This window comes from Erinaceus europaeus, chromosome 7, assembly GCF_950295315.1.
Source record: "Erinaceus europaeus chromosome 7, mEriEur2.1, whole genome shotgun sequence".
In the NCBI taxonomy this organism is placed as follows: domain Eukaryota; kingdom Metazoa; phylum Chordata; class Mammalia; order Eulipotyphla; family Erinaceidae; genus Erinaceus; species Erinaceus europaeus.
This window is the reverse complement of record NC_080168.1, coordinates 71,950,584-71,968,461: the sequence shown is the minus strand read 5'-3', so window position 1 is coordinate 71,968,461 and position 17,878 is coordinate 71,950,584. Positions and strand designations below refer to the sequence as shown.

The following is a 17,878-nucleotide window of genomic DNA, read 5'->3' as shown; positions in this document are numbered from 1 at the left end:
AAGGATAATATGAAGTTTAAATTCCAGTGCAACAGGTACCATACATCGATCATCACAGACAAAGAGAAGGCAGAGAAACTGAAGCAGTCCTTGCCCCCAGGTTTGGCAGTAAAAGAGCTGAAATGAACCAGGAATATCGATTGAAACTGTATCAAAATTATTTTTTTAAAAAGCTGGTGGTACCGCAATGGATCAAGTGCACATGGTGCAAAGGGCAAGGACCAACATCAGGATCTTGGTTCAAGCCCTCTTCTCCCCTCCCCACCTACAGAGGAGTCGCTTCACAACCAGTGAAGCAGGTCTGCTGGTGTCTATATCTCTCCTCTCTGTCTTCCCCTCCCCTCTCCATTTCTCTCTGTCCTATCTAACAACAATAGTAATAACCACAACAAAGTTAAACAATGGCAACAAAAGGGAAAAATAGCCCCTGGGAGCAGAGCAATGGATTGGTGGTACAGGCACTGAGCCCCAGCAATAACCCTGGAGACAAAAAAAAAATTTTTTTTAAGTTGAATCCAAGGGGTTTGGCAGTAGCGCAGTGGTAAGCTTTGCTCCATGTGTGCTTAACCGGCTGTGCTACCGCCTGACTCCCCTAATCAGCATTGTATGTGCTAGAGTTGTGATCTGTTTTTTTTTCCCTCTCTCTTTGCCTGCAGTTGCCGGGGCTTGGTGCCTGCACTGTGAATCCACCACTTCTGGCAGCCTTTTTGTTTGTTTTGTTTTTTTGATAGGACAAAGAGGAATTGAGAGAGGAGGGGAGAAAGAGAGGGGGAAAGAAAGATAGACACCTGCAGACCTGCTTCACCACTTGCCAGTGGCTCAAACCTGTATCCTTGTGCAGGTCCTTGCACTTCGTACTATGTGTGCTTATCCCATTGTCCCACTACCTGAACCCCCATCTGGTTTTCTCTTTTGTGCCAATAAATAAAATGAAACAAAACAAAATACAAATCCTAAAGTATAATTAAAACTTTATCATCCCTCCACTTTGAAACCCTCAACAAAAACTCTCCTGGTATTATGCATATAATCCAGTGAGCGTTTTCAGTCATCTGAATTTGTATTAAGCAATATAAAATATGAATGATCTAAACTATAGTTTCTTGTTCATTATCAAACAGCAATAATCTGAGAGAATCCGAAGTATAGAACTCCTTCATATAGAATGTGTGGCAGTCCAACCACCTGCTACTTGGAAGCACACCTAAGTATAAATTGACTATGTGCTCCCCAACTGCAAGGGGGGAGCTTCATAAGTGGTGGAGTAGTGCTGCAGGCGTCTATCTCTTTTCTCCCTAACTCCTTCTTCCCTCTTGACTTTTCTGTCTCTATCTAGTACATAAAATATTAAATAAAAAACACTAAGTGCTGCTTTGTATAGTAACAGAAAAAGACTAAGTGTTCACTTTTATTGAATTGTGACAGTAAGACTCTATATTTGGTAAGCAAAAAATTGTTTTTGTGAAGTCCTCTCTGGGTTACAAAGTCTTGCCCATATTTTAGTTTATTAAGAAAGTGAAAAAAAAAAAAGAAAGAAATCAAGTGGTCCAGGAGGTGGCGCAGTGGATAAAATATTGGACTCCCAAGTATGAGGTCCTGAGTTCAATCCCAGATAGCATATGTACCAGAATGATGTATAGTTCTTTCTTTCACCTCCTATCTTCTTCATAAATGAGTACATATTAAAAGAAAATTTCCACTAAAGAAAACCAAGTCTTTGAAAAGTAAAAGTGGTACTTATTTTTACAAAGCTGGTTCAAATGCATCTTGGCCACCCTACAAGCCAGTAGCAGTATGTTTGTTGCATTTAGCGGTTATCTGGAAGGATCACTTGATTTTTCTTTGTATACCAAATCACCAAAAATCCTGGTCTATGCTTCCAAGTGGCGTCTATAATTAGTCTCAGGTCATCGTTGAGGCATTTGTGGATGACTAAGTTCATTAAAAACTTCACATTCATCGCCATCCTGTCGAACTTCACACATCTATTTATTAATAGGTATCTGTGCTACAGATGAATCCTGAAATCGAGGTCCCTTCAAGTACCCGTGCCGCCCCTGTTATGCCGCGGGCCGCCGCCAGGGCGCGCCGCTGCCCCCCCGCCGTCTACACCGGGAACCTGAACGTCAGCGGTGTAGACGACGAACAAAGGGAAGCTGGGGTCGGTGTGGCCACGCGCTCTGCAGCGGGGCTGCGCTTCGCGGACGGGCCCGGGGGCGCGGGGAGCGGGCGGGGGCACGACACGCTGCAGCTGGCGCCGGGGCGGGGGGCGCGCGGGGGCTCCCCGAGGGGTCAGCGTGCCCAGGAGGGGCCCCGGGACTCAGTCCCTGCCAAGGAGCAGCGTCCCCAGGATCCAGACCTGCTCTCAAACGAGCAGCGTCCCCAGGGATTTAGTCGCCCCCAGGAGGGGCCCCGGGACTCAGGGTCCCTCAGGCGGGGACCCCCACGGTTGGGCGCCCCCCGGCGGCAGCCCCCACAGCCTCCTCCATCTTGGCGGGGTGGGGGAGCCCGTGCTGTCCCGCGTCTCCTCCCCTCACGCGGGCTCACTGGGACCCCGGGAGACTGCGGCCCCCGAGGGTCCGGGCTGCGTCGGTGCCACAAGATGGAGGACGCGGCTGCTCCGCGACCGCGACGGTCCCCACGGGCATGGCGGCGGCCGGGAGGCGACTCCGCCCGGAGCCCAGGGCGTCGGGCCCCCCTCGGCCTCGCCCCGCGTCCCCGCCCGCCCTCGCGGGGGCCCGGGGCGGGGTGGCTTCGGGGTCCCCGGAGCGTACAGGCCGGGCGCCCAGGCCCGCGCTCGAGGACAATCGAGGTTCTGGCCCCGCAGAGCCTCGGGCTTCGGGGACCCCGGCGTCCCCCACAGCCCCATTCTCAGGGACCCCGTCAGCCTGCGGAGCCTTGTCCTCAGGGATAAACACCCCGGCTCCAGGAGGGAAGCTCTGGGCTCCAGCGCATCCCGCAGAGCCCCGATCCCGGGGCCGAAGCCGCAGGGCCCAGAGCCCCGGCCCCAGGGACCGAGCACGACCCCAGCAGCCGACCACACTCTGCAGCCTGACCCTGACGGCCCCTGGTGGGGGCGGGGCGGGAGGGGCTGAGGCCGCGCGACCGGGGGCGGGGCCTGGAGCTCCGGGGGCGGGGCCTACGTCCGACGGACGGCCTTCCGGACCACCTCCTGGAGGACGTCCTGAAGGAAGGCCGCACTGGCCAACGGAAGCGCCCGCCGCGCCCGGACCCGCCTTGCCAGCCTGCCAATGGGGGCGCGCGGGCGGGGCCTCCGGGCTGGGCCGCACAGCCACCGCCTCCGCCTCCGCCTCCTCCCAGCGCGGAGCCGGGCCGGAGCGAGCGGAGTTGCGCGCGGGGCGGAGGGGGCGGGCGGGAGGAGGCGCGCTCGGCGAGCCGCGGCCGGAACCGGTGAGGCCCAGCCCCGCCGCCGTGCGGGCCTGCGTCCGACAGTGGGGGCGACGGGAGCGTCGCGGCCTCGGCGGGCGGGCGGGGGCGGAGGCGGGGGCGGCGGGAGGCGGAGACGGGTGAGGGCGGCCCGGACCCCCCCACATGGACCGGCCCCGCCGCCTCGGGCCACTCGGCCGCGCTCGTGTGCGGGGTTCCCGGCCGGGCGCGGGGCTGCGGGTGCGGGCGGCGCGGGCCCAGGGGCTCTTACCATGGGGGGGGTTCCGGCGTCCCAGCCGGCGGCGCGCTGGAGTCCGGCCCCCTCCCCCCGGTCCTCCCCCCGGGCCCAGCTCGGGGTGCCGCGCCTGGGCCTCCAGCGGGGTCCCCCGAGTCGGGGCGCCGGCCCGCGCGGCCTCCCGCACGTATTGTTCGCGGCGCTAATGGCGGCCGAGGCTGCGGGGAGGGGGGTGGCGGGGGCGCGGGGCCTGGTGCGCGGGCCGGGGGTGCTCCCCGCGGCGGAGGGGTCCCCCCAGCGGTCCCGGGGAGGGGGTGCAAGGCGGGGGGCTGGGAGGGAGGGGCCCCGGGGCCGGCGTCGAGGAGCGCCCTTCCCCCTCCTGTGGGGCTTCGGGGAGCCCACCTTAGCCGCCCGGATTTCTCTTCACATGGGTCCCAGCCCCCCAGTACCCATCCCGCGCCCTTTTGCTCCACTTCCCGCAGGAGCGAGTGCGGGTCTCCAGGTGGGGAGCGATCATAATAGCAGGGCCCATCTCCCCTCGCCACCCGGCCCTGCTCTGCCTCCTCCTGGTGGAAATAGCGCAGTGCTCCCTCTCTGCGAGGTGGTCCTGATGCATATTTTTTTCTTTCCTTCTCTCCTCCAGGACCCAGGATCGTCTGCAACTCTCTCTGGCGCACCTTGGGCCGCGAGTGAGGACGAGAACACCCCTCACCCCCACCCTCTCTTTGTGAGTGCTTGCCCCCTCGTCTTTGATTTCAGAGGACGCATCCAGGTTGCAGGGACTTGTCCCTGCTCTTTGCAGGGGCAGCCGCTGCCAACCCTCGGTGCCTGGCCCACCAGGGAGGCAGCTGGCAGTGGGCGCTGCTGGCCTTGCCGCTGCAGGCGACCCTGCTGCTGCTGCTGCTGCTGCTGCTGCTGCTGCTGCTGCAGCCCCAGCCCAGGGACCAGACGCTGGGCTCCTGCAGCTGCTCACGTTACCGAGGGTGAGGGTGGGGGTGGGGGGGGTGAAGGAGGGCACATTGGTGGTGCCCTCTAGAGTCCCGAGACAGGAATTGAAGTGGGTTTCTTTCAAACAGGAGCATCAGCCCAGCTTCCCACACTGCCTGTACCCAGGATCACTAGCGGCCAGGATGGGAAATAAAGAGACATCAGGCACAGACTTGGACTCTGTTTTGGGTGGGCTTAGGGAAGTACAAGGAGTCCTTAATCCCTAGCAGACTGATTTCACCGCTGTGTCCACTCTCTCGGTGTCCCTGCTTCGGTGCTCCTAGCTATACTGTCTCCCAGGTGTTTTCCGGTGTCTGCACTGGGAATTGCTGCTTCTTTCTTGCAGTTTGTTGGCTTAAGGCAGTCTTGGCTGTGCGAGACAGCGGCTCAGCCAGTACTGTGCGGAAATCAGTGACAAAGTATCAGTGGAGGCAGCATTCTGGATACACTGTATCTCTTGAGCCCAGTGACAAGTGATGGTGGCTTGTTGGCAGCGGGTCATCAGTGGTAGGGGACACAGGGATGCTAACTCCCACATGGGCCAGTCCTGACTGTGAAGGATGATGTGAGGAGGGGGCATTGCACAGTTCTAGGCACAGAAGAATGCTTTCATGTGTTTTTTCTGTAAATATTACCAAGTCATCTGCAGGGTAGTACAGATAGCATGCTTCAGGCTCTTATTGGATGCCACTGTGATTGCCAAACTCAGTTTTTAAAAATTATTATGGAACCTTTAAAAGTTGCAAGAGGATAGGATCCCTGTGTCCTCTATCTGAAACGGCCAGTATTTGTTCTAATTTTTTTTTTTTATTGAATACAGACAGAAATTGAGAGAGAAGTGGGGAGAGAAAGAGGACAGACAGACAGACACATCTGTAGTATTGTTCATTTAAGCTTCCCCTCTGCAGGTGGGGACTGGGGGCTTGAACCTGAGTCCTTGTTCATTGTAATGTGACTGCTTTATGGGGTGTACCACCACCCGGCCTCTTCCTTTTTTTAAATTTTCCCTTTTGTTGCCCTTGTTTTTTATTGTTGTAGTTATTGGTGTTATTGACATTGTTGTTAGATAGGACAGAGAGAAACGGAGAGAGGAGGGGAGTACAGGGGGAGAGAAAGATAGACACCTGCAGACCTGCTTCACGGCTTGTGAAGTGACTTCCCCCTTTTTAATATATTTATTTTCCCTTTTGTTGCCCTTTTTTTAAATTGTTGTAGTTGTTGTTATTGATGTCGTTGTTGGATAGGACAGAGAGAAATGGAGAGAGGAGGGGAAGATAGAGGGGGAGAGAAAGATAGACACCTTCAGACCTGCTTCACCGCTTGTGAAGCGACTCCCCTGCAGGTGGGGAGCTCAAACTGGGATTCTTATGCCGGTCCTTGTGCTTGGCGCCATGTGCACTTAGCCTGCTGTGCTACCACCAGGCTCCCCCCCCCTTTTTTTTTTAAAGTTATATTCACTTGTTTATGAAAGAGAACCAGAGCATCACTCTGGGATATGACAATACCGGGCCTCAAGCCTGGTACCTTATGCTTGAGAGTCCAATGTTTTACCCACCAAACCACTCTCTGGACTGCCTCAAACAAATTTTTTTAAACATGTATCAAGTGAATTAATTCTTATGAATACATACTGGTGGAGGGAGTTTTTGTTTCTGATTTGGAGATAGGCTTGGGCATGCATCCCCAATGACTGGCTCTTGAGCAGTTTGATCTCAAAGTCCTGTTTTAGAGTAGGTAATTTTTTCCCCCCACGTTTAGAAATTATAACAATGAAAAAAATTCACAGTCAGAGTTTTCTGGCCTATGTTGTTCTTTTCCTTTTTTTTTTTTCTTAACCAGAGAACTGGTCATCTCTGGCGTGTGGTAGTGCAAGGGATGAACCTGGGAGCCTCAGGTTTGAGAGTCTCTTTGCATGACCATTATGCTATCTATTCCTGCCCTTTTTTAAAAAATATTTATTTATTTATTTTGTCCCTTTTGTTGCCCTTGTTGTTTTATTGTTGTAGTTATTATTGTTGTCGTGTATGTCATCGTTGTTGGATAGGACAGAGAGAAATGGACAGAGGAGAGGAAGACAGAGGGGGAAAGAAAGATAGACATACCTGCAGACCTGCTTCACCACCTGTGAAGCGACTCCCTTGCAGGTGGGGAGCTGGGGGCTTGAACCAGGATCCTTCTGCCAATCCTTGCGCTTTGTGCCGAGTGTGCTTGACCCACTGCGTCACCGCCCAACTTCCTATTCCTGCCCTTTTAAAAAATATTTCTTTATTTATTGCGGAGACAGGCAGAAATTGAGAGGGGAGGAGATGATAGGGAGAGAGACAGAGACAGACACACTTGAAACACTGCTTCATCATTTTCAAAGCTTTTCCCCTGTAGGTAGGGATTGGGGGCTCGAACCCGCATCCTTTTGCATTGTAACGTGTACTCAACCAGGTGCGCCACCACTCAGGTACTCCCCCCCCCCCCCCCCCCCCCCCCCCCGTACAGGGTTATAGCTGGGGCTCGGTGCCTATACTACAAATCCACTGCTGTGGCCATTTTTTCAGTCTTTTTTTTTTTTTTTTTTTTTTTTGGTTAGGACAGAAAAATTGAGATATGGGAGAGGGAAACAGAGAGAGAAAGACACCTGTAGACCTGCTTCACTGCTTGTGAAGTGACCCCTATGCAGGTGGGGAGCTGGGGGTTTCCCGGGGTCCTTGTGCTGGGCCTTCTGATTCATACAATGTGTGCTCAACCTGATGCGCTACTGCCTGACCCCCCCAGCCACTTATCCTTTCCATTCCTTCTTTCTCCCCTCCCTATTTTCCTCCTCTTTTATCTTTTATTAATTGATGAGGGAGAGAGAACTAGAGCATCATCACTCAGGAACATGTGATGCTCGAGCTTGAACTCCAGACCTCCAGCCTGAGAGTCCAACTCTTTCATTTTTTTATTTTTATTTTTACCAGAGCACCATTCAGCTCTGGCTGAATGGTGGGGGATTGAACCTAGGATTTGAGGAGCCTCAGCATGAGATCATATCTACCCCCGCCCTCTTTTTTTTTAATTAACCTGAGCACTGCTCAAGCTCTAGCTTATGTTAGTATGAGGGATTGAACCTGAGACAATGAAGCCTCAAGCACGAGATTCTCTTTGCCATAACCATTATGCTATCTACCCCCACCCTAAAAGTCCAACACTTTATCCACTGTACCATCACTGTTCATTTTTTTAAAATTTTGTTATTGCTGGGGGCATCTCCCCTGGGCCTGGCTTTCAGCTAGAGAGAGGTAGAGAGAGAAAAGGAAAGACACCAGAGCACAGAAACTTCCCCAGTGCAGTGGGGATTGACCTCAAACCTGGGTTACAGTATGACAAAGTAGGCATGGTATCCAGGTGAGCTAACTTGCCAACTGACACAAAAATCTGTATTTTTAAAATTTTATTATCTATTTATTGGAGAGAGACAGCTACAAATTGAGAGGGAAGGGGATGATAGACAAAGATATAGAAGGACACCTGCAGCCCTACTCCACCACTTGTGAAGCTTTCTCTCTGTGGGTGTTGACCAGGGGCTCGAACCCAGGTCCTTATGCACTGTAACATGTGCCTTCACCCAGGTACGCCACCACCTGGCCCCCTGTTTGTTTATTTATAATATTTATTTTTTCCCTTTTGTCACCCTTGCTGTTTTATTGTAGTTATTATTGTTATTATTGATCTTGTTGTTGGATAGGACAGAGAGAAATGGAGAGAGGAGGGGAAGACAGAGCGGGAGAGAAAGATAGACACCTGCAGACCTGCTTCACTGCTTGTGAAACAACTTCCCTGCAGGTGGGGAGCTGGAGGCTCGAACCAAGATCCTTATGCCGGTCCTTGTGTTTTGTGCCACGCACGATTACCCTGCTGTGTTACCGCCCAACTCCCTCTTTATTTTTAATAGCTTTTTTAGGGTGCTGGTGGTGGCACACCTGGTTGACCGCACATATTAACAGTGTGCAAGGACCCGGGTTTGAGTAACCCCTCCCCACCTGCAGGGGGGAAAGCTTTGCTAGTGGTGAAGTAGGGCTGCAGGTGTTTTTATATATGTAGCTCCCCCCTTCCTTTTCAATTTCTGGCTGTCTCTATCAAATAAATAAAGGTAATTAAAAAAAAGCCTTTTTAGCAATAATAAAATCTTACTTAGCAATCAGATTATTTTACTGCATTTTTTACAACTGCATTTAGAATGTCTGAATCTGTGTGTACACTCAGTTGTCTTCACTTTGCAACTTATCAGTAAGTCTTAACTATTTATTTATTTGTCATTGCTGAGGCCTTACTGCTCCAGAATGACTTTTTCCAGACAAAGACAGATAGAAACAAAGAGGTGGGGGTCAGGCGGTAGCGCAGCGGGTTAAGCGCAGGTGGCACAAAGTGCAAGGATTGGCGGAAGGATACCGGTTCGAGCCTCTGGCTCCCCACCTGCAGGGGAGTCACTTCACGGGCGGTGAAGCAGGTCTGCTGGTGTCTGTCTTTCTCTCCCCCTCTCTGTCATCCCCTCCTCTCCATTTCTCTCTGTCCTATCCAAAAACAAGCGACATCAACAATAACAACAATAACCACAACAAGGGCAACAAAAGGGGGGAAAATGGCCTCCAGGAGCAGTGGATTCATGGTGCAGGCACTGAGCCTCAGCAACCCTGGAGGCAAAAAAAAAAAAAAAAAAAAAACCCCAAAAACAAAGAGGCAGAGAGAGTGAAGACCACAGCATGGACTGGTTTCTTCCATTGTTGTGGGGCCTGGGCCTGAACCTGGGTTGTATACCTGGCAAAATAGCACACTATCCAAGTGAGCTTTTTTGCCAGCTCCTTGTTTAGTTTTACTTCCAGGGCTAACCGTGTGTGCAATTATATTCCTCATCTCACCCCTGTATGTATATATGTATGTGTGCATACACATGTGTGCAAGAGACACCACATTCTATACACCACAGCATTGTTCCACTGGTTGTTACTGGGGACTCAAGCCTAGATCCTTCTATGTGCTAATATGTATTCTACTGGCTAAGCTGTCTTCTGCCTGCCCCCCAAAGGTAGAGAAGTTCCATGTGAGCCACAGCACTGCTCCATACATATGGTACTAGATGTCAACCCAGGAACCTCAGGTCTGCAAGTCCTGCACTCTTACCAGCTGAGCTGTTTCCCCAACCTTTTTTAAAATTTTAAAAAAGATTTTATTTTATTATTAATTTACTATTATTTTATTCATGAGTAAGATAGGAGGAGAAATAACCAGATATCACTCTGGTACACGTGCTGCTGGGGATTGAACTCAGGACTCATGTTTGAAAGTCTGGTGCTTTATCCACTGTGCCACCTCTCGGACCAGCCCAATCTTTGTTTATTAAACACTAGAATGAACATTAAAGAGTTTAAAAGTCTTCAGACATTGAGGGTAGATAGCCTAATGGTTATGCAAAGAGACTGTCTTGCCTGAGACTCCAAAGTCCCAGGTTCAATCCCCTGTTCTACCATAAGCCAGAGCTGAGCAGTGAAAAAAAAAAAGCTCTGGTAAAAAAAAAAAAGTCTTCAGACATTAAGGTTTTCACAAAAGTTTTACTTAATATTGTCATGTAGTGACTTTATTTATTTTTATTTTTTATCAGAGTACTGATTAGCACTGGTTTATGGTGGTGGTGGTGGGGGTTGAACCTGGGACTTCACAGCCTCAGGCATGAGAGTTTCTTTTCATAACCATTATGCTATCTACCCTCACCCCATTGTGACTTTTGTATGGGGAGCTTGGTAACTATTTTTAGTGGACTTGGCAGTGAGGACATAGGAAGTATGTAATGAGGACAGAGGGAATGTATGATTGTTTTTGTAGTGTAACCATGTGTGTTAACAAAACTGTGTTTCTCTTAAGTAAGACCAAAGTATTTTTTTAATTTGAATAATGGTTTAGCTTAGAATTAAAAATTGTTTTACTTAAAAGCCAACCAATGTTGCCGTGTGCTTGACAGAAAGTTGATCTGAGCTTAATAAGTTCTTGATTATGATTTCATTCATTGGATACTTGCTGGGAGTTACGTGCTTTTAGATGTATTTATAGTGTTTTGATAGTTAATACTTTGCATTTCATGGCACTCTTCTTAGTGGTTTATTTTATTTTATTTTTGCCAGAACATTGCTACATCTCTGGCTATATCTGGTGGTTCTGGGGATTGAACCTAGGAACTGTGATGCATCAGGCATGAAAGTCTTTGCATTATCCATTATACTATTTTCCCGGCTCCCTTTTTTAATGAGAGGGAAAGACTGTGTGCTACTTGTTTTAACTACTTAAAAAAAGATTCCATTTATTTTTAAATATTTGTTTATTGATAGGACAGGAAGAAATAGGGGGGTATGGAAAGGGAGAAAGAACCACCTGCATCCCTACTCGATCCCTACTCGACCTCTCTTCAGGTACAAATCTGGGGCTTGAACCTGGGTCCTTATACATTGTAACCTGTACACTCAACCAGGTGCTACACTGCCCACTTAACCTTAACTACTTTTTTTTTTTTTTTGCTTCCAGGGTTATCGCTGGGGCTTGGTGCCTGCACTACAAATCCACTGCTCTTGTAGGCTATTTTTCTCTCTTTTGTTGCCCTTGTTGATTATCGTTGTTGTTATTGCTATCATTGTTGGATAGGAAAGAGGAAATTGAGAGAGGAGGGGAAGACAGGGAGAGGAAGACACCTGCAAACCTGCTTCACTGCTTGTGAAATGAGCCCCCTGCAGGTGGGAGGGAATCCAGCCTGAACCAGGCTCAAGTTGGTCCTTGTGTTTCATGCCATGTGCGCTTAACTACTGTTTTAAAATCATAATTATTGGATAGAGACAGCCAGAAATCGAGAGGGAAGGGGGTGATAGGGAGAAAGAGAAAGAAACCTGCACTATTGCTTCACCACTTACAAAGCTTTCCCCTGCAGGTGGGGACCAGGGGATCGAACCCTGATCCTCACACATTATGTAACGTGTGCTCAATCAACTGTGCTACCACCCGGCACCACTTAATTACTTTTTAAAGATGGTTTATTTTATGAGAAACAGATCATGACTACCTATAGTTTCATCACTGGGGACAAAAATACAGGGTGGCCTTTACTTTTCTACTCTCTCTCTTTTTTAACCAGAACACTGATCAGCTCTGGTTTATGACTGTATGGCGGATTGAACCTAGGACTTCAGATTGAACCTAGGACTTTGGAGCCTCAAACATGAGAGTCTCTTTGCATAACTGTTATGCTCTCTATCCTACCTTGCCATTGGCCTCTACTTTTCTATGTTCTATCTTTAAAAAAAAAATAAAGGGAGTCGGGCGGTGGCGCAGTGGGTTAAGCGCATGTGGCGCAAAGCGTAAAGATCCCGGTTCGAGCCCCTGGCTCCCCACCTGCAGGGGAGTCGCTTCACGGGCGGTGAAGCAGGTCTGCAGGTGTCTATCTTTCTCTCCCCTCTCTCTCTGTCTTCCCCTCCTCTCTCCATTTCTCTCTGTCCTATCCAACAACAAAGCAACGTCAACAATGGCAATAATAACCGCAACGAGGCTGCAACAACTAGGGCAACAAAAAGGAGGAAAAATGGCTTCCAGGAGCGGTGGATTCATGGTGCAGGCACCGAGCCCAGCAATAACCCTGGAGGAAAAAAAAAATAATAAAGATGGACTTATTTTTTAAAGTATTCCCTTTTGTTGCCCTTGTAGTTATTGTTGTTGTTATTAATGTCATCGTTGTTGGATAGGACAGAGAGAAATGGAGAGAAGAAGGGGAGACGGGAGAGAGAAAGACACCTGCAGACCTGCTTCGTTGCCTGTGAAGTGACTCCCCTGCAGGTGGGGAGCCAGGGGCTTGAACTGGGATCCTTATTATGGTCCTTGTGCTTTGTGCCACTTGTGCTTAACCCGCTGCGCTACTGCCTGACTCATAACTTATTTATGAGACAGTGATAGAAAGACCCAGAGACCAGAGCATCACTAAATGCAGTACCTGGGGTTGAACCTGGGGCCTTATGCACAAGAGAAATGTATGCTACTGCTAAGCCCAATTTTTTTTCCTTTTGTTACAAGATTTATTTATTAATGAAGGAGAGGACGAGGGATAGAGAGAACCAGAACATCATTCTGGCACATATGCTGCCAAGGACCTAACTTGTGGTTGAGGATCTAATGCTTTTTTAACTCCAGGGTTATAACTGGGGCTTGGTGCCTGTATGAGTCCACTGTTCCTAGAGGCCATTTTCCCCATTCTGATGCCCTTACTGTTTTTGTTGTTGTTGGATAGCACAGGGAGAAATTGAGAGAGGAGGGGAAGACAGAAAGAAGGTTAGAGAAAGATAGATACCTGTAGACCTGCTTCACCGCTTGTGAAGTGACCCCTCTGCTGCAGATGGTGAGCCGGGGTCTCAAACTGGGATCCTTGGGCTGGTCTTTGCGCTTCATGTCATGTGTGCTTACATGTGTGCCATGTACCTCTCGGCTCCCCAGTTTTCAGTTTTTAGAGAGGTTGAAATGCAAAATGAAGTGGGGAGGAAGTGATACTATAGTACTGTAGCATTCTTGGAGTTCCCTGGGTGCTGCCTGTGGTGCTCCTGTGTGGTGCTGGGGATCGAACTTAGGACCTCATTCTTGAGAGTCCAATGCTTTAGCCAGTATGCCATCTCCCATGCTTGGAACTTTACTATCTTAAAGGGTTCTTTTTTTTTTTTTAATCGGGAAAATTGAGACCTGTTAGAGCGAGAGAAAGAGAGGGAGAGGGAAGGGGGGGGCAAAATGTTCATATTCTTAAAAGTTTTCATTTTGTTTTGCTCTTTGCATTATAGCAATGGGGTGTTTTTTTCCCCTCCAGGTGGGGAGCCAGGGGCTGGAACCAGATCCTTAAGCCACTTCTTGCCATGTGCACTTAACCCGCTGTGCTAACTCCTCCCTGTCTTCAGCTTTTAATGGTCCATTGAAAACTGGAAGTGAGGGGTATGGAGATAGCTGACCCAGCTCTGGGTTTGAGTCTGGGCTGTGTGCATGGCAAAACAGGCACCTTCCCAAGTGGGTTATCTCACCCACCCAGGGATAATAAAACTTAAGGAAAATCTAGTTTTTTGATTTGAAAGACATATGATTGCTTGTGGTTATTATGCCTATTTTTATTTATTTTTAATTTACTATTAAGTAGAGCAGAGAGAAATTAAGGGGGGGAGATAAGGAAAGAGATGGAGAGATACTTGTAGGCCTGCTTCATCATCAGTGAAGCTTTCCCCCTGCATGTGGGGTGGGGTCCAGGGGCTTGAACTCTGGTCATTGTGCACTGTAATGTGTGTACCACCACCAGCACCACCTGGTCTCCTGGTGGTATTTTTTTAATTGATTCAATCAATTCCTTGTGTATATTTTCCAGTTCTTAATTTTTTTTTCATTAATGATTTTTAAGTTTATAGGTATAATTCCACATCCATCAGCAAAGTTCAGTGTCCCCACCCCTATAAATATTTGTGATCATTATTCCATTTTTCTCCTCCTCAGAATAAAGAATTTTTTAAAAAAATTCTTTATTGAGGAATTAATGTTTTGACAGTAAATACAATAGTTTGTACATGCATGAGAATAAGGAATTCTTATGCAACTTTATTGAAAATTTTCCAAATAATGTGTTATCACTATTTCAAGAAATGATTCAATAGTAAACTTTAGATAGTAAGATAAATAGATAATGAATATTTAATAGATCTATTTTTTCCCAAAACTTGCACATTTGTCTCCTTGTTTCCTGCTGTCTTGTTTTTTGTTTATCTTTGAGGAGTCATCAGATGATTGGCAGAGAACTTCAGCCATTCTTTTTGTGTCAGTAGTCTGCTGTGGGTCAGGTTTCTCTGAATTCTCCAGAGACTTGTAGATTTTTTCCCCCTCTCTTGTTCTCCTAGTAAATTTGAAGGTCAGTATGTTTGCCTGTAAAGTTTATGTTTCAGGGCATTGAAAACATATTTAAGGTCTTTGGAAACAGTATAATGGTTCAATGAAAGATTTGCCTGCTTGAGGTCGCAGGTTCAGTACCCAGCACCACCACCAGCAAGAGGTGAGCACTGCTCTGGTTCCTCTCTCTGTATCTATCTCATTACAATAAAATAAATATTTAAAAGGACACATACTTAAACATAGTCTTTTATGTCAATTATACCTCAGTTGAATTATGAAACATTTTAGTTGAATCTGATATTAAAAGTTAACGTCAATGGGGAGGGGGTAGGTAGCATAATGGTTTTGCAAAGAGACTCTCATGCCTGTGGTCCTGAAGTCCCAGGTTCAATCCCCAATACCACCATAAGAGCTGATCAGTGCTCTTTATTAAAAATAAATAAATAAAATAAAAGTTAAATGTCATTGAGAAAGATAGGCAGCGAGAGAAAGAACCAGACATCACTCTGGTACATGTGTTGTTGGGAATTGATTTCGGGACCTCATGGTTGAGAATCCAATACTTTATCCATTACTCCACCTCTCGGACCATAGGTCAGTATACTTGTAAAACTAATTATTTTATTTTATTTTTATTTTTATCATTATCATTGTTGTGGTTACTATTATTGTTGTTTTTGATGTTGTTGGATGGGACAGAGAGAAATCCAGAGAGGAGGGGAAGACAGAGAGTGGGAGAGAAAGCTAGACACCAGCAAACCTGCTTGACTGCTCGTGAAACGACCCCCCTGCATGTAGGTGGGGAGCCAGGGCTCGAACCAGGATCCTTACGGTGGTCCTAGCACTTTGTGCCATGTGCGCTTAACCTGCTGAGCTATCGCTGGACCCCTCTTATTTATTTATTTTTACCAGAGCACTTACCAGCTCTGGCTTATAGTGGTACAGGGGATTGAACCTGGGACTTTGGAGCCTCAGGCATGAGGGTCTCTTTGAATAACCATTATGCTATCTACCCCCGCCTTAAAACTAATTGTTGCAAGCTCATTAAAAATTGACTTACCGGGCGGTGGCGCAGTGGGTTAAGTGCATGTGGCGCAAAGCGCAGGGACTGTAAGGATCCTGGTTCAAGCCCCCGGTTCCCCACCTGCAGGGGAGTCGCTTCACAGGGGGTGAAGCAGGTCTGCAGGTGTCTATCTTTCTCTCCCCCTCTCTGTCTTCCCCTCCTCTCTCCATTTCTCTCTGTCCTATCCAACAATGAACAACATCAACAATAGCAATAATAATAACCACAAAGAGGCTAAAACAAGGGCAACAAAAAGGGGGAAAAATGGCCTCCAGCAGCGGTGGATTCATGGTGCAGGCACTGAGCCCAGCAATAACCCTGGAGGGAAAAAGAAAAAAAGAAAAAAGGAAAAAAAATTGACTTATCATTCTATCAGGTAGTCATAAAAGATATGTTATATTAATGTTCGTCTGGCAGTTTTTGTGGCTCTGTGTTCATAAGAACAATTTTTTTTAAAAAAGATTTTATTTATTTAGTAATGAGGAAGATAGTAGAAGAGAGAAAGAACCAGACATCACTTTGGCACATGTGCTCTCCGGGATCGAACTCAGGACCTCATGCTTGAGAGTCCAAAGCTTTATCACTGCGCCACCTCCTGGACCACCAGAAGAGCAATTTTTTAGTCATACTGTCCTATGGGCTTCTCTTTGGCATTTATGTTTTTTGTTGGGCCCAGTTTACCAGATCAGCAAATTGTGTTTCCAGTTGTATAGAAATACAACTGGGAGGTGGCACAGTGGATTAAACATTGAATCCTTAAACACAAAATCCTGAGTTTAATTCTTCACTTTGCAGGATACTCTGGTTCCCTCTCCTGTCTTTCAAAAATGTGTGTTGGTACACACGTTACCATGCCCAAGAAGGACCTGCCTTCTACCTCTTGTTTCTTACCTGCAGGAACACATTGCCATGCATAGGATCCTGGTTCAAGCCCGTGGTCCTTACCTGCAAGGGGGAAGCCTCACAAGTGGTAAAGCAGTGCTACAGGTCTTTCTCTTCTCTTTCCCCTTCTCAATTTCTCTCTAATATATATGTGTCATTTTTTTTTGTATTGTGATTTTTTTTTTGAAAGATGCCATATTTTAGTTATTTTAATTTTAATTCCAGGTCCTAAAATGGCCTGAACTATGAATTTTTTTTTTAATTTTTTTATTTAAGAAAGGATTAATTAACAAAACCATAGGGTAGGAGGGGTACAACTCCACACAATTCCAACCGCCCAATCGCCATATCCCACCCCCTCCCCCGATAGCTTTCCCATTCTCTATCCCTCTGGGAGCATGGACCCAGGGTCATTGAGGGTTGCAGAAGGTAGAAGGTCTGACTTCTGTAATTGCTTCCTCGCTGAACATGGGCGTTGACTGGTCGGTCCATACTCCCAGTCTGCCTCTCTCTTTCCCTAGTAGGATGGGTCTCTGGGGAAGCTGAGCTCCAGGACACATTGGTGGGGTCTTCAGTCCAGGGAAGTCTGGCCGGCATCCTGATGACACCTGGAACCTGGTGACTGAAAAGAGAGTTAACATACAAAGCCAAACAAATTGTTGAGCAATCATGGACCCAAAGCTTGGAAAAGTGGAGAGGAAGTATTAGGGAGGTACTCACTGCAAACTCTAGTATACTTCTGCTTTCTTACTTTGGTGCCATACTCCAAACTCAGTCATTTTCTGCTTTGCGTTTCTACTTCTTTTTTTTTTTTCATGCATAACGTTCCCCAGATTCCCATTTAGCAATACAACCCCCACTATTTCATTCATCATTTTTCATGGACCTGTATTCTCCCCACCCACCCACCCACCCCAGAGTCTTTTACTTTGGTGTAATACTCCAATTCCATTTCAGGTTCGACTTGTGTTTTCTTTTCTAATCTTGTTTTTCAACTTCGGCCTGAGAGTGAGATCATCCCATATTCATCCTTCTGTTTCTGACTTATTTCACTCAACATGATTTTTTCAAGGTCCATCCAAGATCGCCTGAAAACGGTGAAGTCACCATTTTTTACAGCTGAGTAGTATTCCATTGTGTATATATACCACAACTTGCTCAGCCACTCATCTGTTGTTGGACACCTGGGTTGCTTCCAGGTTTTGGCTATTACAAATTGTGCTGCAAGAACATATGTGTACACAGATCTTTTTGGATGGATGTGTTGGGTTCCTTAGGATATATCCCCAGGAGGGGAATTGCAGGGTCATAGGGTAGGTCCATTTCTAGCCTTCTGAGAGTTCTCCAGACTGTTCTCCACAGAGGTTGGACCAATTGACATTCCCACCAGCAGTGCAGGAGGGTTCCTTTGACCC

General features: G+C 47.8%; 1 protein-coding gene across 3 annotated transcripts in view; it reads left to right on the top strand.

The window, feature by feature from the left end:
- The first annotated feature begins 3,472 nt into the window (after positions 1 to 3,472).
- The window catches only part of ZMYM2 (zinc finger MYM-type containing 2), a 114,202-nt gene continuing 99,796 nt past the window's right edge, over positions 3,473 to 17,878 (top strand). The window contains exon 1 of one of the 3 annotated variants that reach the window (XM_060194741.1): positions 3,473 to 4,349. In XM_060194741.1, the coding sequence (XP_060050724.1) occupies positions 3,660 to 4,349 (690 nt within the window). In that variant the 5' untranslated portion in view covers positions 3,473 to 3,659. The remainder of the gene's footprint in view (positions 4,350 to 17,878) is intronic. The other 2 variants (XM_060194740.1, XM_060194739.1) reach the window with 2 other exon arrangements.